The 25,080-nt window shown below is 42.1% G+C and overlaps 1 protein-coding gene across 1 annotated transcript in view; it reads left to right on the plus strand.

Annotated features, from left to right (window-relative positions):
- Positions 1-25,080, plus strand: part of LOC144752610 (uncharacterized) — a 53,887-nt gene that overhangs the window by 23,278 nt on the left and 5,529 nt on the right. Inside the window, exons 6-8 of the mRNA XM_078640491.1 lie at positions 43-252; positions 15,076-15,245; positions 20,178-20,387. Of these exons, the coding sequence (XP_078496617.1) occupies positions 43-252; positions 15,076-15,245; positions 20,178-20,387 (590 nt within the window). The remainder of the gene's footprint in view (positions 1-42; positions 253-15,075; positions 15,246-20,177; positions 20,388-25,080) is intronic.

A 25,080-nucleotide genomic window follows, 5' to 3' on the forward strand; every position in this document is an offset into this window, starting at 1 on the left:
ATGTAATTATAGTAACAAAGATTTGTGTTTGCTTTCCAACAGAATCAGGAACAACGAAGTCTCCTACAACAATATCATTGTCAACAGTATCAACAGAGTTAAAAGCAACAACAACAGTAACAGCATCAACAATATCACCCCCAACATTAACAACCCCAACAACACCCACTACAATAACAACTACATTAATAACACCTACAACAGCAACAACAGTACTGAAAAACGAAAAGATAACAAGCACCACACCAAAAGGTAACTTCAAATTCTTACAGATCACATGCCATGGTTATGGTACTTTTGTATAGCTGAATATGTTGTAAAGCAGTGTCCAGGCACTGGGATGCACATTTAGGTTATTTGTAGGAATGGACCCCGCAGTGAGGTAAAGTAAATTACTTGAAATTAGATGAGTGACAAACTTGTTATGTGTAAGATGAAGCAGATGTAGATGAACCTATGACTGGAAGACCATTATCAAAAAGTGGCATTTGAATATACCAAAATAGAATTAGAAGCTATACACTATAGGCTGGAAGAGGAGGAGGCTTGATGACACATATCATCATTTTTCTGCAAACCCTAATTCTCCAAAAAATCTGCTCACGATAAATGTTTTACTGTTCAACTTCATAAATTATCTATAGTTCTGTCATTCATTATTGGACACATTTTTCATCTATTTTGCATGCTATATTTCTGCGAATTACAGATTGTAAAAAGTTGGTGTTTGCTATTTATACAATGTCTACAAGAATATCCCAGATAGGATGTATGACGTTACAATGCATACTTTTACCACGCCTACCATTACCACGCAATTTTTACAACGCAGGAACCATTACAACGAAGTACCATTACCACGCATGTATTTACAACGCATATACCTTTACAACGCATACAATTACAACGTAAGTATTGGTAAGTATATAATATTTTTTTTAATTTAATTTAATTAAAATTAATATAATGTAATTTAATTTAATTTAATTTAATTAATTTAATTTAATTTAATTTAATTTAATTTAATTTAATTTAATGTAATTTAATTTAATTAATTTAAGTTAATTTAATGTAATCAATTTAATTTAATGTAATTTTAATTTAATTATATTTAATTTTTACCCTGTACCTTTTTACCCAAAAACCCAAAACTGACCCTGAACCCTAAAAATACCCCTTTACCCAAAAACCCAAAACTGACCCTGAACCCTAAAAATACCCCTTTACCCAAAAACCCAAAACTGACCCTAAACCCTAAAAATACCCCTTTACCCAAAAACCCAAAACTGACCCTGAACCCTAAAAATACCCCTTTACCCAAAAACCCAAAACTGACCCTGAACCCTAAAAATACCCCTTTACCCAAAAACCGAAAACTGACCCTGAACCCTAAAAATACCCCTTTACCCAAAAACTGAAAACTGACCCTAAACCCTAAAAATACCCCTTTACCCAAAAACTGAAAACTGACCCTAAACCCTAAAAATACCCCTTTACCCAAAAACTGAAAACTGACCCTAAACCCTAAAAATACCCCTTTACCCAAAAACTGAAAACTGACCCTGAACCCTAAAAATACCCCTTTACCCAAAAACCCAAAACTGACCCTGAACCCTAAAAATACCCCTTTACCTAAAAACCCAAAACTGACCCTGAACCCTAAAAATACCCCTTTATCCAAAAACCCAAAACTGACCCTGAACCCTAAAAATACCCCTTTACCCAAAAACGTAAACTTATAATATTTTTAATAAAATGATATACTTACCAATACTTACGTTGTAATGGTATGCGTTGTAAAGGTACCTGCGTTGTAAACACATGCGTGGTAATGGTAGGCGTTGTAATGGATCCTGCGTTGTAAAAAATGCGTGGTAATGGTAGGTCGTTGTAAAAGTTGCGTGGTAAAGGTTGTATACCTCCTAGATACATTCTGATAAATTATTCTGTGAACAGTGTTTTAACTACTAACCTGAAAGTTTTCCTTTGAAGGTTTTCAAATAATACATTTTATGTTATTGTGTAGATGGATTTTAATATGTTTCGTCCAACATAACTCATATACGGTCATGTATTTATGTTTTGTACATGAATGGACAATATTAGAGTTATAATAACAGAAAGTTGTTGAAAGAAAGTAAGGTAGAACAGAAGCATGACACCTTCTATTAAAGGAAAGTTGTTTTTTTGTTTTGCTATGATTTGTTCTAAGTGTTTTGTGTTCAAAAGGGGTGTGTGAGAGCCCAGACTTAAAAACGTAAGGCAGTTTTAATTAATATATTGAGTCTCTAAAAACTGAAAATTATATGATAAAGTGTTTTTCTTCAAATGTAATATTGCCATCAATATTTAAATACTGTTATTCTTTTATTTTTAATGGGATGAAACAAGCCATGCATCCAACCATTCTGAAATCAGATATTGCTGTGCTCTCCTCTTGGTGGTATGCATCCAGCTTCTGCCAGCTATCTCATATCTGCTTATTTAAACCTTTATTAATGCGGTTACTCTTCAACTCTGTGTCAGGACCTTCAGGCAGATAGGGTCTGCACAACTCTAAGAGCCTGTGGAAAGAGGTTGACAGATTTGCGTAAGAGGAGGACAACATGGAACCTAAAAGCTGGGGCAAACAGAACTTAATTGGAGATCGAGGAATCATGGTCACTTGGCCTCTGATTCCAAGATGGCGGAGCACATCTATAGAGTCACAGATGTTCACACACTATTACAAACCCAAGGTGGCACCTCTCACTACAGGTGATGATAGCATTTCCTGTTCGATTCTTGTAAAATGGTGGTCTCTAGTTGGCAGAGGTATGAATCCTGTCCAAGTAGGGACCAACGCTCTAGTCAGGGTAAGTCAGATACACACCTTAAATAAACCTGTGTGCAACCTCTGTTCACTTGGCACAGAGCAGGCAAGATTAATGTAAGAGGCAATGTGTAAAGTTTTTGTACTACACTTAATACAGTAAAACAGTAAAACACCAGCTGGGCAGAGTCAAATCTAAAAGTCAAGCTGACCATGATGGGACGCAGGTCCAATTCAGAAGTCATGCAGGCCCCGCTGAAATTGTACCTTTACGGAGAAAAAGCATCAACATTGAAGAGCAGCTGCATGGAGCAGAGGAGACAATGCATTGTCATTGATCTAAAAATTGTTGTCGATGCATTGGTTTCGAGTCACACATTTCTGTCCTGTATTGTTGTCAATCTCTGGAGTATGAGTCGGGCAGGCACAGCGGAGGAGGAGTCCAGGAAATCTAGTAGGGTGTCAGTCCTTTCAGCAGCACATCAGTCTTTCTTCCGGGCAGTGTCTCCTGGGGACCAGGTTGTACTGAGTTGGGAGTCTTAGGGGTCCAGTACTTATACCTGGTTGTGGCTTCAAACTGGAGCAGACTTCAAAGAAAGGCCTTTAAAGCACACAGGGCACCCGCCCTTTTTGCCCTGGCTGCAGACGCACTACAGTGGGTGTAGTAATGAAGGTCCACACGTGGTAAGATTCAAGAACATTTATTAAGTTCTATTTAACACAGGTGCTCCCAGCTTGTCAGGATTGTGAGACTCGCTAACATTCTATCACTGCCTTAAGGTGACAGCACGGGCGATACCAAGGGGGGGGAAAGAGGCGAGGGGGGAAACAGAAGGGGATGGAAGGGCCCAAGAGGAAAGTTACAACACATCATCCTCCCTAGGGAAACCACGGAAGGTTGGGGAAGAGGGGGGGGGAGAGAGAATGAGAGAGAGAGAGATAGAGAGAGAAAGAGAAAGAAAGAGAGAGAGATGGTGGGAGGAAGGAAAACAGGAGAACTAAGGTGGGGGTGGTAACAACATATGCGCAAAAGAACGCAACAGTGGGTCTAGCATAAAAGGCCCTAACCCAGGGACAGCACCTGGGTCGACCTGATGGGAGAGGCCCAAAACCAGGACCTAAGGTGGCGAGGGATCCCATAATTCCTCTTGTACAGTCAATGCCAGGACAGTTTAGAGTGCCAATGTAACAGAAGTCCTTCCATGGGAAACGAAGGATAAATAGTACTACGTATATCAAATGTGACCTGGGATTATTTGTCTACCAGAGTCAATGCATAATGCGGCCATGTCTTTACGGATAAATGGTTGCATTCTACGTAGTCATAATCTGCGTTTAGTCCAAACACAGACGTATAGTAGTCACCCATTCTCAATTCAAAAGTAGGGTTGCCTTGAACAGTGTTCATTTGTTCCGTGTGGGCCCATCCCCACGTCTGTCCATTTTCCGCAACGAGGAAGAATGAATTTAACAAAAGAAACAGGTGAGCCTACCGATAACCTGAACTTGAGCTCACGCGCAAATCCTAAAAGCAAAAGAAAACGCCCCCTAATTATACTTCATGGTGTGGGCATAGAAGGGGAGAGATGCCAACTACTTATCTTCCCCTAATTCCTCAGGGTGCCACTAGCCACAGCGATCCCCTTCACTATTGTGCTCTAGTCCACAATTACTTGTACCACTTCTCCACCCAAGTGTGTGACCACATCCTTATGATTCTTTTTCTTGGGAAATTTCCTGGACCATGTAACGCTGCGTCTATGCCTACTCATATAACCGGTTTCCTTCCCATCATCATGATCAGCGTTGGGTCTAACGTCAGTTCTCTTGTTGTACTCTGAACCAGAGCCACTTGTAAATTCTACGGTACGTGCCGGTCTTTCTTCAGATTCCTTCAAACACGATTTACTGGAGAATGTGGCTGAGTCTTCTGTGTCTCTGAACACATATTCTCTCCAGCCTACTGTAAGCATCCTGTTCCCTCCTAACAGAACTTTGGGGTGCGGATAACGTGCGTTATTGTGTGCCTCCTCACTTTCCATCTCAGACACTTCGCTATATAACCAGTCCAAATACTCTCCTTGCTTGTTACACTTTGATTCAATCAGACTCTGACCATCAACTCCTCCTAGGTCAATGTCCTCAGAACATTTCTCCTTTGTCAAAGGTTTGGACTCGGCCAGTGCAGTAGAGCGCCACACTTTCTCTTCTTTGTGGCGGGTGGACTTACCCAGGTCCTCCTCTGCCCTCGTGAATAGTGTTCCCTTATAAACAAGTTCTTTTCTTTTCCTTCCTACATCCTCCTCACTGATCTTTTCACCGAAACTTTTCCTTATATTTCCTTCCCCATCTTTTCTCCCAGATGTATTTTGATTTCTTTTGAATTTGTCAACTGCTGCTTCATTCCTCCAAGCAGCCCTTGTCCCTCCAACACCGTCCATGGATACTGGTGTTCTCACCATCAACATCTCCAACCTTGCCATTTGTCTACTTCTGATTATGGGCAGCCTACCCACAGGTTCTGAGCTTTTGGGAATTTGTGTTATTCTTAATTTCAATTGTTCATCCCATCCTAGTACGGAGAACTCTTCTTCCGATATATACACATTACTCCATGTACTTCTCTCCCTGTAAATCAACTTCATCTCTCTCCTTCCATTCAAGATAATGCTTTCACCAGTGTATGTTTCCAGGGACGTGTCAGCTTCTTCCAATTCATTCCCTAGTGTTATAGCCAAATGACTCCTCCATATTCTTTTGCTTATTACTGTACAATGTGACCCTGAGTCACCGTTAATGTCAATATCTACTCCACCTATATTGACGGTATACTCAAGTTTAGTTTCACACTTGTTCACTACTATTTTGATATCTCCCTCTTCTCTGTATATTTTGTTCCTTTGTGCATCTCCATTCATTACTTGCTTATAATGTTCATCCAAAATATCCATGACATTCTCAACTGCATTCCTGTCTGTTCCCTTATAGATTTTCTTTTCTATGTCATAGTACTCTTTCTGTCCACCGGCTCCTAAACTGTGTAACAGTATTCCTACCTTTTCCTCTGGTTTTAAAGGTTCTTCCTCCTCATCAAAAATGGAAATATAATTGTAAAAATATTCCTTCCACTCTTCCCATTCAGCAATATTAGCCTCACCTCCTTTCATAAATGGCTCAGGTGGCGGTAATTTAAACATCATGTTTTTATCCATATTCATATCGCAAAAAAAACAAAAACTCGTACTAATATATTTTCTTCTATGTTTCAACAGTAAAGTACTATCTTCCTGTTTTCATATATGATCAGCATGAAAAATACAGTCTCCGTACTCTTACTATTGAATTTCCATATGACAAGCTACAGATGATTAGCTTAGTTCAGTTGTTCCTTCTCACACTATTAAGCACAGTTCATGTTCTTCTCCCATAGCTCATTTAGTTAATTTTCTTCAAAATTTAACTTAGAAGTGGGTGTTCAGGCTTTTAACTAAACTTGGGTGTATTCTCCTTAAAATTTCCTTCTATATGTCATTTATTTTTTTGTGTATCAAGTAAACTTTTCCCAAAAACATTTTTTTTTATTTTCTGAAGTGCTGCTCATAAGTTCCACCCAAGGAAGAACTAATCTTCCCCACTCTTGTTTTCGCTCACCACGCTTTTATTAGAGAATCCTTTGCTGTACCACTCGATTACATTTTTGTCAGGAATAGTCGAGAGAAGGTGCAAATGCGGCAAACAACAGTAGGTGGCGCCACTACATGAGGTGCGTCTCTCTCCCTTTCGCGCCAAAAGCTGAGGAAAGAGCAACGCCCGTTGAGCGCCGCCAGGAACTGTTAACCGTGTTCACCTCAGGTTCCTGAAACTACTGCTTCAAGGTAAGATAATCATTTCTTTTAAAACATTCAGAAGAAGTGTCACAAGAACAGTCGACATTCGCTGATGCTGATTTACTCTTATTGTGTGGTTGAGTTTCTCCACTTAGCGCTGAGGAGAGTCACACTTCTTACAATCAGTCTGTTAACTCATCCGAGGGATTCAAGCGCTCAACATGCGCCACACATACCCTTAAAACACGGCTAAATTGTAATGCGCTGCTCTATTAAAAAAGAGTCACATAAGTCCAAGCATCGACGCTGTGGAGAATTTCACTTTACTCGCTAAAGTACCTTAAATCAGCACAAACGAGGTAACGCTGTTCCAAATATTCGTCAAAATCTCCACATTCTATCTCGCCGATACCTTTTCCTTGCTCAAGTCTTTTTAATTGCTCAATCTTATTTTCCCTCTTCACTTTAAAATTTACATAAATATTAATGATCAGTGCCACTTTTTATTCCTCCACTTGCCATTCATTTCAAAATAAGTCTTTATCCCTCCTTACCAGAGTATTTTCATGTGGTTTCCTTGTCAAAATGGCCACACAGCGGCAGAGCATTATCCCGTCTGCTATTGGGTTTGCGCTGTAGATTTGTAGAGAATCTCACCTCACACGCTTTAACGTTAAAACGTTTTCCTTGCCTGCACACTGGAGATCTGAGGAGAATTTCACTTCAAACGCCGTTTGCGCTGATTCACAACAAATTCAAATGCGGTTATAGAGAACACTTCGTCCCCTTTTTCGCTCACTTCTCCTCGAATTAGTCACCAAGGCTCTTCACATAAGTCTAGCACAGAATCCAGTATTAAGCTACAAAGGTTCCTTATCATAACCTCAGCTTTTCTCACGATGAATCTAAGTCCACTTTCATTCACAGGTCACGCTCCTTATGCAACACATGCAAGGCTCCATTTATCAACTTCAAAACGCGGTGTCAGAGATTTAAATTCGTTCCCTGCTCCACTAAATCTCCTCACACAGCTTAAACTTGCGCTTATTCCAGTGTTCATCAACTTGGGTCTTACTTCTCTTTAATATTTCAGTTTCACAAGAACGCCCAAGGTAAGTCATCACCTCATTTCCTCATATTTTCTTTTTCCTCGTCCAAGCTCATACCATTCCAGGGGGGAAACACCACACTGTCCCTGGCTCAGCTCCGTCACCTCTGTCGCCAAAAGTGTAGTAATGAAGGTCCACACGTGGTAAGATTCAAGAACATTTATTAAGTTCTATTTAACATAGGTGCTCCCAGCTTGACAGGATCGTGAGACTCGCTAACATTCTATCGCTGCCTTAAGGTGACAGCACGGGCGATACCAAGGGGGGAAAAGAGGCGAGGGGGAAATGGAAGGGGATGGAAGGGACCAAGAGGAAAGTTACAACAGTGGGGTATGCTGCTTTTTGTGTGGGGACAAGCACATCCCTATTCAAGTGCAAGAGTAAGCTCCTCTCTTATACCCAGCCCATGAAGACCCAATAGCCTGGTGCTGTGCCATCAGCATGTGAATGGCACACCTCAGGTCCCTATGTTGTGACTGTCTAGAGGAAATGCACACAACCATCTGTCACCCACCCCAGATGTATATTCAAAAGCAGGTAGAGGCACAGAATGGTTAAAGTAGGAAAATGCCAACTTTCTAAAAGTGGCATTTTTGATGGGGAAGCAGAGTTTGAAGTACAGGCCATTATGGATTCCAGACGTAGGAGGGGTCGTCTCTTCTATCTTGTTGATTGGAAGGGCTATGCCCCTGAGGATCGGACATGGGAGCCAGCTGGAGGGGTGCATGCGCCTCGGTTGGTCCGTTTGTTCCATAGACAACATCCCTCTAAGCCCCGCCCTGTGGGGAGGATCATTAGGGGGAGGTACTTTTAGGAAGCTGGCCCGGTCCGCTTTCTATGGCCATGCTTTGCCATCACATGACCTGCCTTGCCGGATATTTTAGACTGGCCCTGCCCATGAACCAATGCTTGGTATCTTTTTTGTATTGGGTTCCAGGTTCTGGGCTTTCTTGATTCCCGCTTTGTAGGGTTCACAGGCTCGTGTTCCCTTTCCAGATATCCCCTTTACTTTTGGTTTCTGTGTTCATCACCCTTCCTTGTGACCCTTGCCTTCCCCCTTGTTTGTTTGGTTCCTGAATTTGTTACCCTGTCCTCAGAACTTGGTTTAGTGTGTTTTGTGGATTCGAGGGTTGCTGGGGCTCCAGCCCCCTCGGACACTTACTTGGCAACGAAACGCGCGCTTTGGGACTTCCCCGGATACCCCAGATAAACAACAGGATCCTTCGGAAGACACTGCATGAACGCCGAGTAGCGCGCTCGGCTTCCGCATTTTGTGCTGCCGGTCACGTCGTTGTGGGCTGCTTGGTCGTTATCGACGCGCTGAAGATACAGAAGAGTGCGGTCGATGTCAGACGCTGTGTTTGGTGTCGCTAGTGCCTTACTCGTCCCTGGCCCCTCTATTTAGCTTAAAGACTGACTCTAGGTTTTTTTTTATGCCCTTAGTGTGGCTTTTTCCCCCTAAACCCATTTTTTGTAATCCCTGAGGAACGGAGTGCTTCATTGGAATATCTCCTGGACTAAGAAGCAGCCTTTGATGATACATTGCTCATCCTGCTGCCTAGATCTCCAGAGGCCAATCCTGTCTTGAAATCAAGTAAGGAGGTTGTGTTTAATATATGGCGGAGTGTAGTCATGGATTAAGGAGGGAGGCTGTTTAGTAGGAATTGGGGACCCAGAAGTAATTGTGTATATTACTCCTCAAGTACAGAAGCGTGGAGGTGGTGGCACGTATTTGGTCTGCTGTCCAGGTTGGGGGTGAAGCTTCTCCGAAGTCTCTTTCCCTTGTTTTGTTTTCCCACCCCCTGTCCTGGGCTCAGGTGTTGTCTCATGGTTATACATCATATGAGCGACATTTGAGTCAGGGTAGTGGATTGGGCCACACTACGTTCCTGCAGTGTTTGGGCCGGTGGAATCCAACAGAATACCAAGCCCACGAACATTAACACTGCCTGGACGAGTATGGATGAGGATGCGGGTGGAGTTCATAGTGTACCTACTATGCAGGATGTAATGGGGCGTTTACAGCATTACAGGCACAGGTACAGGATTTAAGGCAGGAGAATGCGGGACTTAAACAGGAGCTTGGAGCGGTGAGGGCGAGGGAACAGGCACGAGATAGGGGACCGGGTCCCATCATACAACCAGCAACATTTCAGTATGGTGGAGGGACGGGACAGGGTTCGAGAGGAGGAGCCCCTATAGCTGTTACTGTTACAACACCTGTTCCTGTTCCTTTAGCCCCCCCGGAGAGGTTCTCAGGAGATAGCGATAAGTTCGGGTCTTTCATGAACCAATGTCAGCTGCATTTTATGTGCAGACCGAACGCCTTTCCGGAGGATGCAGCCAAGGTGGCTTTTACTATATCATATTTGGCTGGCACCGCTGCTCAGTGGTCGATCCCCCTTGTGGACAGCCATGACTGTGTTTTGTATGACTACTCAGCCTTCAAGGAGTTAATGAGAGGACTGTTTGCTAAGCATGCTTTTATACAGGCTAGCGATGCTGAACTGTTAAAGCTAGGACAGGGCAGACAGGATTTGTTAACGTATGTATCTACGTTTAACAGATTGGTGTCAGAGACCCATTGGCCAATGGCCAAGAGGACATCCTTGTTTTATCAGGGCCTTTGTGAAGAACTTAAGGACGTGATATCGCAGGTAGTAGATCCTCCAGACGACTGTGCCGCTTTTATTGATCTGGTGGTAAAATTAAATCATAGGTTGTCTGAGAGGCGTGGGGAACGACATCGTTTTCAGGTGTCCAGGAGGAGTTATGTGAAATCAGACGTAAAACCCCCTGGTGATCATAGGGTGGCTTTTGAACCTATGGAGATAGGGGGGTGAGAGGTCCCTTAACCATGGAAGAAAAGAAGAGAAGGAGCAGAATCTATGCTTGTATTGTGGTCAAGGTGGTCACTTTGCAAGGGAGTGCTCTGTAAAACCTTCTGGTGTGGCGTTGAACAAGAGGGTAGCTTGTATACATGTGGACAGACGTCCAGTTTCTAGGGAAGGATCGGGGGGAACGTATGATGTGCTGGGTGTGGTGGGTCAGGTGCCTAGGCATTTTTTTTATTCCTGCTCATCCGTTGCTCTCCATAAGTAACCGAGTTCCTGTGTCAGTCCTGCTGGATTCCAGTGTGACCGGGAATTTTATCGATATCTCTTTGGCTGAAAGGTTAGAGATACCGTGTCGATATAAAAACCAGCCGGAACCCGTGAGAGCCATAGATGGTATGGAATTAACTTCGGGGTCTATTACCCACCAGACTGAGCCGTTGAGGTTGTTGTGTGAGAACGGTCATTCAGAATCAGTGGTGTTTGATCTCATTGATGCCCCTTCCTTTGGTCTAGTATTGGGGGTTCCATGGCTTCAGGAACATAATCCTAAGATCGATTGGGTGCAATGTTTGGTGACCCTGGATTCCACGCATTGTCTCATGCACTGTTATAAGGAGGCTAGGAACCGCGTTTCCCCATTGTCATGTGCGGTGGCTGATGTGGGGGCTGTGCCTGTACAATATTCTGCTTTTCAGGGTGTTTTTGACAAGGTTCAGGCTCAGGGTCTTCCTCCACACCGGTCTTTTGATTGTAAGATCGAACTGGTACCGGGTGTTCCTTTACCTTGTTGCCGCATATACGCGCTCTCAGAACCTGAGGAGTTACATCTTAAGGGATACCTGGAGGAGATGTTGCGGAGGGGCTATATCCGCCCCTCCAGTTCGCCTGTGTCATCTGCGATTTTCTTCATTCCGAAGAAGGAGGGGACGTTGAGAGCCTGTGTGGACTACAGGGCTCTTAACAAGGCTACGGTGAAGAACAAGTACCCTCTTCCACTCATCCCCGTGTTGCTGGATCAGATCCGCAAGGCAAAGGTGTTTACCAAATTGGATTTGTGGGGCGCTTACCATCTCATACGTGTACGCCCCGGGGATGAGTGGAAGACGGCGTTTAAGACCAAATTTGGCTTGTTCGAGTATTGCGTAATGCCATTTGGCTTATGCAATGCGCCGGCGGCCTTTCAGTTCTTCCTTAATGAAGTCCTCCGTGATTACCTAGATAGAAGTGTCATTGTCTATCTATTCGACATCTTGATCTTCTCAGAGACGGGGGCTGAACACCAGGAACATGTGACACAAGTGCTGCAGAAGTTACAAGACCATCATCTGTATGCCAAATTAGAAAAGTGTCAGTTCAGTGCCCCTACGGTGGAGTTCTTGGGGTTCATCATTTCAGCCGAAGGCATCCAAATGGACCCCAGAAAGATACAGGCTATTGTCACCTGGCCCATACCATCCTCCGTCAAACACATTCAGGTCCTTTTGTGTTTTGCCAATTTCTATAGGCGATTTATATCTCACTTTTCTGATATTGTGTCTCCCTTGACCAGGTTGTTGAGGAAGGGGGTTCCTTTTGTTTGGTCTGTTGAGGCTCAGGCTGCCTTCCGCCTCTTGCTTGGGAAGTACACATCAGCACCTGTATTGGTGCATCCCGATCCTGCCTTACCGTTTTTTGTGGAAACAGATGCTTCACTGTGCGCTGTGGGTGGGGTGTTGTCCCAGAGGGATGCTGTATCTGGTCATATGCACTGCATTGCCTTTTTTTCTAAGACCTTGTTACCAGCAAAGCGTAATTACACAGTAGCGGAGAGGGAGTTGTTGGCGGTGAAATTGTCTTTCGAGGAATGGCGGCATTATTTATGGGGCGCCCGGCATACCATCACGATCTATACAGACCATAAAAATCTGGAATTCTTCCGGTCTGCCCGTGCGTTAACACCACGTCAAATGTAGGTGGGTCTTATTTTTCAACGAGTATGACTTTGTCATAATGTATCGACCCGCTGCACAGCAGAAGAAGTCTGATGCCCTTTCCCGGATACATGTTGTCATTAGGGATGAGGGACCAGAGAAGGAAGATAGGCCTATGATCAGTTGTGTTTAATATTGGTGGAGTGTGGTCATGGATTAAGGAGGGAGGCTGTTTAGTAGGAATTGGGGACCCAGAAGTAATTGTGTGTATTACTCCTCAGGTACAGAAGCGTGGAGGTGGTGGCACGTATTTGGTCTGCTGTCCAGGTTGGGGGTGAAGCTTCTCCGAAGTCTCTTTCCCTTGTTTTGTTTTCCCACCCGCTGTCCTGGGCTCAGGTGTTGTCTCATTGTTATACATCATATGAGCGGCATTTGAGTCAGGGTAGTGGATTGGGCCATACTACGTTCCTGCAGTGTTTGGGTCGGTGGAATCCAACAATCCCAATGTTAACCTCTAAGAAAGATGGCCCTTTCAGTAGTGGAAAACGTATTTAACTGTTTTTCACTACCTGGAAATGTAAAACGTGAAAGTAAATGTCCAACTTTTTAAATAACCTGCACCCTACCTTTGAGGCTTGTTAGGGACTAACTTAAGGGTGACATATTTGTACTAAAAGGAAGGTTTGGGACTGGCAAGAGGGTTATCTTACCAGGCTGAAATGGCAGTTAAAACTGCGGACATAGACTCTGCAATGGCAGGCCTGTGACATGTTTTAAAGGACAACTGAAGTGGGGGGTACAATCAGTGCTGCAGGCCCTCTAGTAGCATGTACAGGCCCAATGGCACACAGAATCCACTTTACTAGGGACTTATAAATAAATTAAATATGCCAATAGTGACATGCCATAGGATAAAATTTGAAGCCCTGTGCCTCATTCATAATGTCTTGTACGGTAAGGGAGCGAACTACCACAGATCTAACTCACTTCAGTGCTGTTCCCAGCTAGCCTTACGCTCATCCTCAGCCCACCTGCTCAAAGTTCCTAGGATAAAGAAAGTCAGATGTGGAGACAGGAGTCTCTACCATCTTGGCAGCAAACTTTGGAACTCCTTGCCTTTGGCCTTAAGAGAATGCCAATACTGATATGCAATTCACCTCTCAACTGCAACACATTGAAATTAAACAATGTAGCCACGAAACCTCTGTTTTCATATTAATCAGAATTCATTCATAAACATCATCACATGTATGAATTCCATGGACACAATTAAATCGCATTAAAAAGTTTTTTTCTCTCACCACACCACAATAAATCTCCTTTTAGAGCATTCATCAACCCAGCTTTACATCACTTTCACACTCATTTCATGCAACCTTTTCTAGCATACTTTCACAAAAATTCACTACTCCCACTCCCCACACATTCCAGCAGCCCTACACCCTGCCCACTTCACACAATGTCAACACAATACCCAGTCAAAAAATATAAAATTAAACTGTAGGCCAAACAAATAAGTTTAAAGAACTTCCATAGATTTTTCAATTCTTTTCATATTATGTACACACAATTGGCCACACGAAGGTTGACGCGTTTCGAACCCCCCAAATCCGGGGTTCTCCTCAGGACCAGAAAGCTCAATCGAATCGCTAGATCAGCCGAACTAAGCTTCAAATCAAACCAAACTTTGTATTAATCGGCTGATCTAGCAATGTGATTGAGCTTTCTGGCCCTGAGGAGAACCCCAGATTTGGGAAGTTCGAAACGCGTCTTCCTTTGTGTGGCCAATTGAGTGTATATAATGTGAAAAGAATTGAAAAATCTATGGGAGTTCTTTAAACCTATTTGTTTGGCCTACAATTTAATTGTATATTGTACATTTTTTGATTGGCTATTGTTTTTAAATTGTGTAAAGTGGGCAGGGTGTAGGGATGCTGGAATGTGTAGGGAGTGGGGGTAGTGGATGTTTCTGAAAGTATGCTAGAAAAGGTTGGATGAAATGAGTGTGAAAGTGATGTGACGGTGGTTTGATGAATGCTTTAAAAGGAGATTTATTGTGGTGTGGTGAGAGGAAAAAAATGTTTTGTGTGATTTAATTGTGTCCATGGAATTTATAAATGTGATGCTGTTTATGAATAAATTTTGATTAATATGAAAATAGAGGTTTCGTGGCTACATTATTTTATTTTAATGTGTTGCCATTGAGAGGTGAATTGCATATCAGTATTGGCATTCAGTTGTTTATTGTTGAATTATGGCTCAGCCTTAGTGATTGAAGTTCAAACCCTTTGTTGTTTTTTGGCCTAAAGAGGGCACGGAAGTTACCAAGGCTTCAAGAAATAAGTTAGGAAACGCTTTTTCTCAAGCTCCTTGTCACAATAGCGATGCTAGAGCTTCCTCCAACCTCCTTGGCAGAACAGTGACGTTAGAGTTTCTGAATAATCCTTTTTGACGTCTCCACTTTAGCTCTAAGCCACTTTGCATTTGCACGTTTAAGAAAATTGTTCATTACTTTTTCACTTACTCACTACTGTTGCGATGTAATTATAGGAACAAAGATTTGTGTTTGCTTTCCAACAGAATCAGGAACAACAAAGTCTCCTACAACAATATCATTGTCAACAGTATCAACAGAGTTAAAAGCAACAACAACAGTAACAGCATCAACAATATCACCCCCAACATTTACAACCCCAACAACACCCACTACAATAACAACTACATTAATAACACCTACAACAGCAACAACAGTACTGAAAAACGAAAAGATAACAAGCAACACACCAAAAGGTTACTTCAAATTCTTACAGATCACCTGCCATGGTTATGGTACTTTTGAATAGTTGAATATGTTGTAAAGCAATGACCAGGCAGTGGGATGCACATTTAGGTTATTTGTAGGAATGGACCCCGCAGTGAGGTAAAGTGAGTTACTTGAAATTAGATGAGTGACAAACTTGTTATGTGTAAGATGAAGCAGATGTAGATGGACCTATGACTGGAAGAGGATTATGAAAAAGTGGCATTTGAATATACCAAAATAGAATTAGAAGCTATACACCACAGGCTGGAAGAGGAGGAGGCTTGATGATACATATCATTCATTTTTCTGCAAACCCTAATTCTCCCAAAATCTGCTCACGATAAATGTTTTACTGTTCAACTTCATAAATTATCTATAGTTCTGTCATTCGTTATTGGACACATTTTTCGTCTATTTTGCATGCTATATTTCTGCTAATAACAGATTGTAAAAAGTTGGTGTTTGCTATTTATACAATGTCTACAAGGATATCCCAGATACATTCTGATAAATTATTCCGTGAACAGTGTTTTAACTACTAACCTAAAAGTTTTCCTTTGAAGGTTTTGAAATAATACATTTTATGTTATTGTGTTGATGAATTTTAGTATGTATCTTCCAACATAACTCATATACGCTCATGTATATATGTTTTGTACATGCATGGACAATATTAGAGTGAAAATAACAGAAAGTTGTTGAAAGAAAGTAAGGTAGAACAGAAGCATGAAACCTTCTATTAAAAGGAAAGTTTTTTTTTTATTTGCTATGATTTGTTCTAAGTGTTTTGTGTTCAAAAGGGGTGTGTGAGAGCGCAGACTTAAAAACACAAGGCAGTTTTAATTAATATATTGAGTCTCTAAAAGCTGAAAATTGTATGATAAAGTGTTCTTCTTCAAATGTAATATTACCATCAATATTTAAATACTGTTATCATTTTATTTTTAATGGGATGAAACAAGCCATGCATCCAACCATTCTGAAATCAGCTATTGCTGTGCTCTCCTCTTGGTGGTATGCATCCACCTTCTGCCACCTATCTGATATCTGCTTATTTAAACCTTCATTAATGTGGTTACTCTTCAACTCTGTGTCAGGACGTTCAGGCACATAGGGTCTGCACAACTCTAAGAGCCTGTGGAAAGAGGTTGACAGATTCGCGTAAGAGGAGGACAACATGGAACTTAAAGGCTGGGCCAAACAGAACTTAATTGGAGATCGAGGAATCATGGTCACTTGGCCTCTGATTCCAAGATGGCGGAGCACATCTATAGAGTCACAGATGTTCACACACTATTACAAATCCAAGATGGCACATTTCACTACAGGTGATGATAGCATTTCCTGTTCGATTCTTGTAAAATGGTGGTCTCAAGTTGGCAGAGGTATGCATCCTGTCCAAGTAGGGACCACCGCTCTAGTCAGGGTAAGTCAGATACACACCCTAAATAAACCTGTGTGCAACCTCTGTTCGCTTGGCACAGAGCAGTCAAGATTAATGTAAGAGGCAATGTGTAAAGTTTTTGTACAACACTTAATCAATCAATCAATCAATCATCACATTTGTATAGCGCACTACTCACCCGGAAGGGTCTCAAGGCGCTTGGGGGAAGGGGTCCGCTATTGCTCGAACAGACAGGTCTTGAGTTGTCTCCTGAAGGTGAGATGGTCCTGGGTCAGCCGAAGGTGGATGGGGAGGGAGTTCCATGTCTTGGCCGCCAGGTAGAAGAAGGATCTACCTCCGGCGGTGGCTCTTTGGATGCGTGGTACGGCGGCGAGGGCGAGGCTTGTAGAGCGCAGCTGGCGGGTGGGCGTGTAGAAGATCAGGCGGTCGTTGAGGTACTTGGGGCCCAGGTCGTGGAGAGACTTGTGTGCGTGGGTGAGGAGCCTGAACGTGATCCTCTTAATAATACAGTAAAACAGTAAAACACCTGCTGGGCAGAGTCAAATCTAAAAGTCAAGCTGACCATGATGGGACGCAGGTCCAATTCAGAAGTCATGCAGACCCCGCTGAAATTGTACCTTTACGGAGAAAAAGCATCAACATTGAAGAGCAGCTGCATGGAGCAGAGGAGGCAATGCGTTGTCATTGATCTAAAAATTGTAGTCGATGCATTGGTTTCGAGTCACACATTTCTGTCCTGTATTGTTGTCAATCTCCGGAGTATGAGTCGGGCAGGCACAGCGGAGCAGGAGTCCAGGAAATCTAGTAGGGTGTCAGTCCTTTCAGCAGCACATCAGTCTTTCTTCCGGGCAGTGTCTCCTGGGAACCAGGTTGTACTGAGTTAGGAGTCCTAGGGGTCCAGTACGTATACCTAGTTGTGGCTTCAAACTGGAGCAGACTTCAAAGAAAGGCCTTTAAAGCACACAGGCCCCCGCCCTTTTTGCCCTGGCTGCAGACGCACTACAGTGGGGTATGCTGCTTTTTGTGTGGGGACAAGAACATCCCTATTCAAGTGCAAGAGTAAGCTCCTCCCTTCTACCTAGCCCATGAAGACCCAATAGCCTGGTGCTGGGCCATCAGCATGTGGATGGCATACCTCAGGTCCCTGTGCTGTGACTGTCTAGAGGAAATGCACAAAACCATCTGTCACCCACCCCAGATGTATATTCAAAAGCAGGTAGAGGCACAGAATGGTTAAAGTAGGAAAATGCCAACTTTCTAAAAGTGGCATTTTCGAACGTACAATTTAAAATCCGACTTCATCATAAGTTGTGCTTTTAAATTGTTAGTCTAGAGACACCAAACTCGAAATATCCATCTTGTCCCAATTAGAAATTACACTTGTAAGATGTAAAAGGTAATCCCAATGTTAACCTGTGAGAAAGATAGCCCTTTCAGTAGTGGAAAAAGTATTTAACTGTTTATCACTACTTAGAAATGTAAAACGTGAAAGTACATGTCCAACTTTTTAAATAACCTCCACCCTACCCATGGGGCTTGTTAGGGCCTAACTTAAGGGTGACATATTTTACTAAAAGGAAGGTTTGGGACTGGCAAGAGGGTTATCTTACCAGGCTGAAATGGCAGTTAAAACTGCAGACATAGACTATGCAATGGCAGGCCTGTGACATATTTTAAAGGGCAACTGAAGTGGGGGGTACAATCAGTGCTGCAGGCCCTCTTGTAGCATGTACAGGCCCAATGGCACACAGAGTCCACTTTACTAGGGACTTATAAATGAATTAAATATGCCAATAGTGACATGCCATAGGATAAAATTTAAAGCCCTGTGCCTCATTCATAATGTCTTGTACGGTAAGGGAGCGAACTACCACAGATCTAACTCACTTCAGTGCTGTTCTCAGCTAGCCTTACGCTCATCCTCAGCCCACCTGCTCAAAGTTCCTAGGATAAAGAAAGTCAGATGTGGAGACAGGAGTCTCTACTATCTTGGCAGCAAACTTTGGAACTCCTTGCCTTTGGCCTTAAGAGAATGCCAATACTGATATGCAATTCACCTCTCAACTGCAACACATTGAAATTAAACAATGTAGCCACGAAATCTCTGTTTTCATATTAATCAGAATTCATTCATAAACATCATCACATGCATGAATTCCATGGACACAATTAAATCGCATTAAAAAGTTTTTTTCTCTCACCACACCACAATAAATCTCCTTTTAGAGCATTCATCAACCCAGCTTCACATCACTTTCACACTCATTTCATGCAACCTTTTCTAGCATACTTTCACAAACATTCAATACTTCCACTCCCCACACATTCCAGCAGCAGTACACCCTCCCCACTTTACACAATGTCAAAACAATACCCAGTCAAAAAATATAAAATTAAAGTGTAGGCCAAAGAAATGGGTCTAAAGAACTCCCATATATTTTTTAATTATTTTCATATTATGTACACACAATTGGCCACACGAAGGTTGACGCGTTTCGAACCCCCCAAATCCGGGGTTCTCCTCAGGACCAGAAAGCTCAATCGAATCGCTAGATCAGCCGAACTAAGCTTCAAATCAAACCAATCTTTGTATTAATCGGCTGATCTAGCAATGTGATTGAGCTTTCTGGCCCTGAGGATGAACCCCAAATTTGGGAAGTTCAAAACGCGTCGGCCTTCGTGTGGCCAATTGAGTGTATATAATGTGAAAAGAATTGAAAAATCTATGGGAGTTCTTTAAACTTACTTGTTTGACCCACGATTTAATTGTATATTTTTTTGATTGGATATTGTTTTAGGATTGTGTAACGTGGGCAGGGTGTAGGGATGTTGGAATGTGTAGGGAGTGGGGGTAGTGGATGTTTCTGAAAGTATGCTAGAAAAGGTATTTGAAATGAGTGTGAAAGTGATGTGACGGTGGTTTGATGGATGCTGTACATGGAGATTTATTGTGGTGTGGTGAGAGAAAAAAACATGTTTTGTGTGATTTAATTGTGTCCATGGAATTTATACATGTGATGTTGTTTATGAGTAAATTCTGATTAATATGAAAATAGAGGTTTTGTGGCTACATTGTTTCATTTCAATGTGTTGCCATTGAGAGGTGAATTGCATATCAGTATTGGCATTCAGTTGTTTATTGTTGAATTATGGCTCAGCCTTAGTGATTGAAGTCCAAACCCTTTGTTGTTTTTTGGCCTAAAGAGGGCAGGGAAGTTACCAAGGCTTCAAGAAATAAGTTAAGAAACGCTTTTTCTCAAGCTCCTTGTCACAATAGCGATGCTCAAGCTCCCTCCAACCTCCTTGGCAGAACAGTGACGTTAGAGTTTCTGAATAATCCTTTTCGAGGTTTCCACTTTAGCGCTAAGCCGCTTTGCATTTGCACGTTTAAGAAAATTTTCATTACTTTTTCACTTACTCACTACTGTTGCGATGTAATTATAGGAACAAAGATTTGTGTTTCCTTTCCAACAGAATCAGGAACAACGAAGTCTCCTACAACAATATCATTGTCAACAGTATCAACAGAGTTAAAAGCAACAACAACAGTAACAGCATCAACAATATCACCCCCAACATTAACAACCCCAACAACACCCACTACAATAACAACTACATTAATAACACCTACAACAGCAACAACAGTACTGAAAAATGAAAAGATAACAAGCAACACACCAAAAGGTAACTTCAAATTCTTACAGATCACATGCCATGGTTATGATACTTTTGTATAGTTGAATATGTTGTAAAGCAATGTCCAGGCAGTGGGATGCACATTTAGGTTATTTGTAGGAATGGACCACGCAGTGAGGTAAAGTGAATTACTTGAAATTAGATGAGTGACAAACTTGTTATGTGTAAGATGAAGCAGATGTAGATGGACCTATGACTGGAAGAGGATTATGAAAAAGTGGCATTTGAATATACCAAAATAGAATTAGAGCTATACACCATAGGCTGGAAGAGGAGGAGGCTTGATGATACATATCATTCATTTTTCTGCAAACCCTAATTCTCCCAAAATCTGCTCACGATAAATGTTTTACTGTTCAACTTCATAAATTATCTATAGTTCTGTCATTCATTATTGGACACATTTTTCGTCTATTTTCCATGCTATATTTCTGCTAACTACAGATTGTAAAAAGTTGGTGTTTGCTATTTATACAATGTCTACAAGGATATCCCAGATACATTCTGATAAAATATTCTGTGAACAGTGTTTTAAGTACTAACCTAAAAGTTTTCCTTTGAAGGTTTTGAAATAATACATTTTATGTTATTCTGTAGATGAATTTTAATATGTATCTTCCAACATAACTCATATACGCTCATGTATTTATGTTTTGTACATGCATGGACAATATTAGAGTTATAATAACAGGAAGTTGTTGAAAGAAAGTAAGGTAGAACAGAAACATGAAACCTTCTATGAAAGGAAAGGTTTTTTTTATTTGCTATGATTTGTTCTAAGTGTTTTGTGTTCAAAAGGGGTATGTGAGAGCCCAGACTTAAAAACCCAAGGCAGTTTTAATTAACATATTGAGTCTCTAAAAACGGAAAATTGTTTGATAAAGTGTTCTTCTTCAAATGTAATATTACTATCAATATTTAAATACTGTTATCATTTTATTTTTAATGGGATGAAACAAGCCATGCATCCAACCATTCTGAAATCAGATATTGCTGTGCTCTCCTCTTGGTGGTATGCATCCACCTTCTGCCACCTATCTGATATCTGCTTATTTAAACCTTCATTAATGTGGTTACTCTTCAACTCTGTGTCAGGACCTTCAGGCAGATAGGTTCTGCACAACTCTAAGAGCATGTGGAAAGAGGTTGACAGATTCGCGTAAGAGGAGGACAACATGGAACTTAAAGACTGGGGCAAACAGAACTTAATTGGAGATCGAGGATTCATGGTCACTAGGCCTCTGATTCCATGATGGCGGAGCACATCTATAGAGTCACAGATGTTCACACACTATTACAAACCCAAGATGGCACCTCTCACTACAGGTGATGATAGCATTTCCTGTTTGATTCTTGTAAAATGGTGGTCTCAAATTGGCAGAGGTATGCATCCTGTTCAAGTAGGGACCACCGCTCTAGTCAGGGTAAGTCAGATACACACCCTAAATAAACCTGTGTACAACCTCTGTTTGCTTGGCACAGAGCAGGCAAGATTAATGTAAGAGGCAATGTGTAAAGGTTTTGTACAACATTTAATCAATCAATCAATCAATCATCACATTTGTATAGCGCACTACTCACCCGGAAGGGTCTCAGGCGCTTGGGGGAAGGGGTCTGCTATTGCTCGAACAGCCAGTTCTTAAGTTGTCTCCTGAAGGCGAGATGGTCCTGGGTCAGCCGAAGGTGAATGGGGAGGGAGTTCCATGTCTTGGCCGCCAGGTAGGAGAAGGATCAACCTCTGGCGGTGGCTCTTCGGATGTGTGGTATGGCGGCGAGGGCGAGGCTTGTAGAGCATAGCTGGCGGGTGGGCGTGTAGAAGGTCAGGCGGTCGTTGAGGAACTTGGGGCCCAGGTCGTGGAGAGACTTGTGTGCGTGGGTGAGGAGCCTGAACGTGATCCTCTTAATAATACAGTAAAACTGTAAAACACCTGCTGGGCAGAGTCAAATCTAAAAGTCAAGCTGACCATGATGGGACGCAGGTCCAATTCAGAAGTCATGCAGACCCCGCTGAAATTGTACCTTTACGGAGAAAAAGCATCAACATTGAAGAGCAGCTGCGTGGAGCAGAGGAGGCAATGCGTTGTCATTGATCTAAAAATTGTAGTCGATGCATTGGTTTCGAGTCACACATTTCTGTCCTGTATTGTTGTCAATCTCCGGAGTATGAGTCGGGCAGGCACAGCGGAGCAGGAGTCCAGGAAATCTAGTAGGGTGTCAGTCCTTTCAGCAGGACATCAGTCTTTCTTCCGGGCAGTGTCTCCTGGGGACCAGGTTGTACTGAGTTAGGAGTCTTAGGGGTCCAGTACTTATACCTGGTTGTGGCTTCAAACTGGAGCAGACCTCAAAGAAAGGCCTTTAAAGCACACAGGCCCCCTACCCTTTTTGCCCTGGCTGCAGACGCACTACAGTGGGATATGATGCTTTTTGTGTGGGGACAAGCACATCCCTATTCAAGTGCAAGAGTAAGCTCCTCCCTTCTACCTAGCCCATGAAGACCCAATAGCCTGGTGCCGGGCCATCAGCATGTGAATGGCACACCTCAGGTCCCTGTGCTGTGACTGTCTAGAGGAAATGCACAAACCCATCTGTCACCCACCCCAGATGTATATTCAAAAGCAGGTAGAGGCACAGAATGGTTAAAGTAGGAAAATGCCAACTTTCTAAAAGTGGAATTTTGGATCGTACAATTTAAAATCCGACTTCACCATAAGTTGTGCTTTTAAATTGTTAGTCTAGAGACACCAAACTCGAAATATCCATCTTGTCCCAATTAGAAATTACACTTGTAAGATGTAAAAGGTAATCCCAATGTTAACCTGTGAGAAAGATAGCCCTTTCAATAGTGGAAAACGCATTTAACTGTTTTTCACTACCTGGAAATGTAAAACGTGAAAGTACATGTCCAACTTTTTAAATAACCTGCACCCTACCAATGGGGCTTGTTAGGGCCTAACTTAAGGGTGACATATTTGTACTAAAAGGAAGGTTTGGGACTGGCAAGGTGGTTATCTTACCAGGCTGAAATGGCAGGTAAAACTGCAGACATAGACTCTGCAATGGCAGGCCTGTGACATATTTTAAAGGGCAACTGAAGTGGGGGGTACAATCAGTGCTGCAGGCCCTCTTGTAGCATGTACAGGCCCACTGGCACACAGAGTCCACTTTACTAGCGACTTATAAAGAAATTGAATATGCCAATAGTGACATGCCATAGGATAAAATTTGAAGCCTTGTGCCTCATTCATAATGTCTTGTACGGTAAGGGAGCGAACTACCACAGATCTAACTCACTTCAGTGCTGTTCTCAGCTAGCCTTACGCTCATCCTCAGCCCACCTGCTCAAAGTTCCTAGGATAAAAAAAGTCAGATGTGGAGACAGGAGTCTCTACCATCTTGGCAGCAAACTTTGGAACTCCTTGCCTTTGGCCTTAAGAGAATGCCAATACTGATATGCAATTCACCTCTCAACTGCAACACATTGAAATTAAACAATGTAGCCACAAAATCTCTGTTTTCATATTAATCAGAATTCATTCATAAACATCATCATATGCATGAATTCCATGGACACAATTAAATCGCATTAAAAAGTTTTTTTCTCTCACCACACCACAATAAATCTCCTTTTAGAGCATTCATCAACCCAGCTTCACTTCACTTTCACACTCATTTCATGCAACCTTTTCTAGCATACTTTCACAAACATTCACTACTCCCACTCCCCACACATTCCAGCAGCCCTACACCCTGGCCACTTTATACAAGGTCAAAACAATACCCAGTCAAAAAATATAAAATTTAACTGTAGGCCAGAGAAATGGGTTTAAAGAGCTCCCATAGATTTTTCAATTCTTTTCATATTATGTACACACATTTGGCCACACGAAGGTTGATGCGTTTCGAACCCCCCAAATCAGGGGTACTCCTCAGGACCAGAAAGCTCAATCGAATCAATAGATCAGCCGAACTAAGCTTCAAATCAAACCAAACTTTGTATTAATCGGCTGATCTAGCAATGTGATTGAGCTTTCTGGCCCTGAGGAGAATCCCAGATTTGGGAAGTTCGAAACGCGTCGTCCTTCGTGTGGCCAATTGAGTGTATATAATGTGAAAAGAATTGAAAAATCTATGGGAGTTCTTTAAACTTATTTGTTTGGCCCACAATTTAATTGTATATTGTATATTTTTTGATTGGATATTGTTTTAAGATTGTGTAAAGTGGGCAGGGTGTAGGGATGCTGGAATGTGTAGGGAGTGGGGGTAGTGGATGTTTCTGAAAGTATGCTAGAAAAGGTTGGATGAAATGAGTGTGAAAGTGATGTGACGGTGGTTTGATGAATGCTGTAAAAGGAGATTTATTGTGGTGTGGTGAGAGAAAAAAAATGTTTTGTGTGATTTAATTGTGTCCATGGAATTTATACATGTGATGCTGTTTATGAATAAATCTTGATTAATATGAAAATAGAGGTTTCGTGGCTACATTGTTTCATTTCAATGTGTTGCCATTATTGAGAGGTGAATTGCATATCAGTATTGGCATTCAGTTGTTTATTGTTGAATTATGGCTCAGCCTTAGTGATTGAAGTCCAAACCCTTTGTTGTTTTTTGGCCTACAGAGGGCAGGGAAGTTACCAAGGCTTCAAGAAAGAAGTTAAGAAACGCTTTTTCTCAAGCTCCTTGT

The sequence above is a fragment of the Lissotriton helveticus genome, chromosome 5_1 (assembly GCF_964261635.1).
Source record: "Lissotriton helveticus chromosome 5_1, aLisHel1.1, whole genome shotgun sequence".
NCBI classification, from domain to species: domain Eukaryota; kingdom Metazoa; phylum Chordata; class Amphibia; order Caudata; family Salamandridae; genus Lissotriton; species Lissotriton helveticus.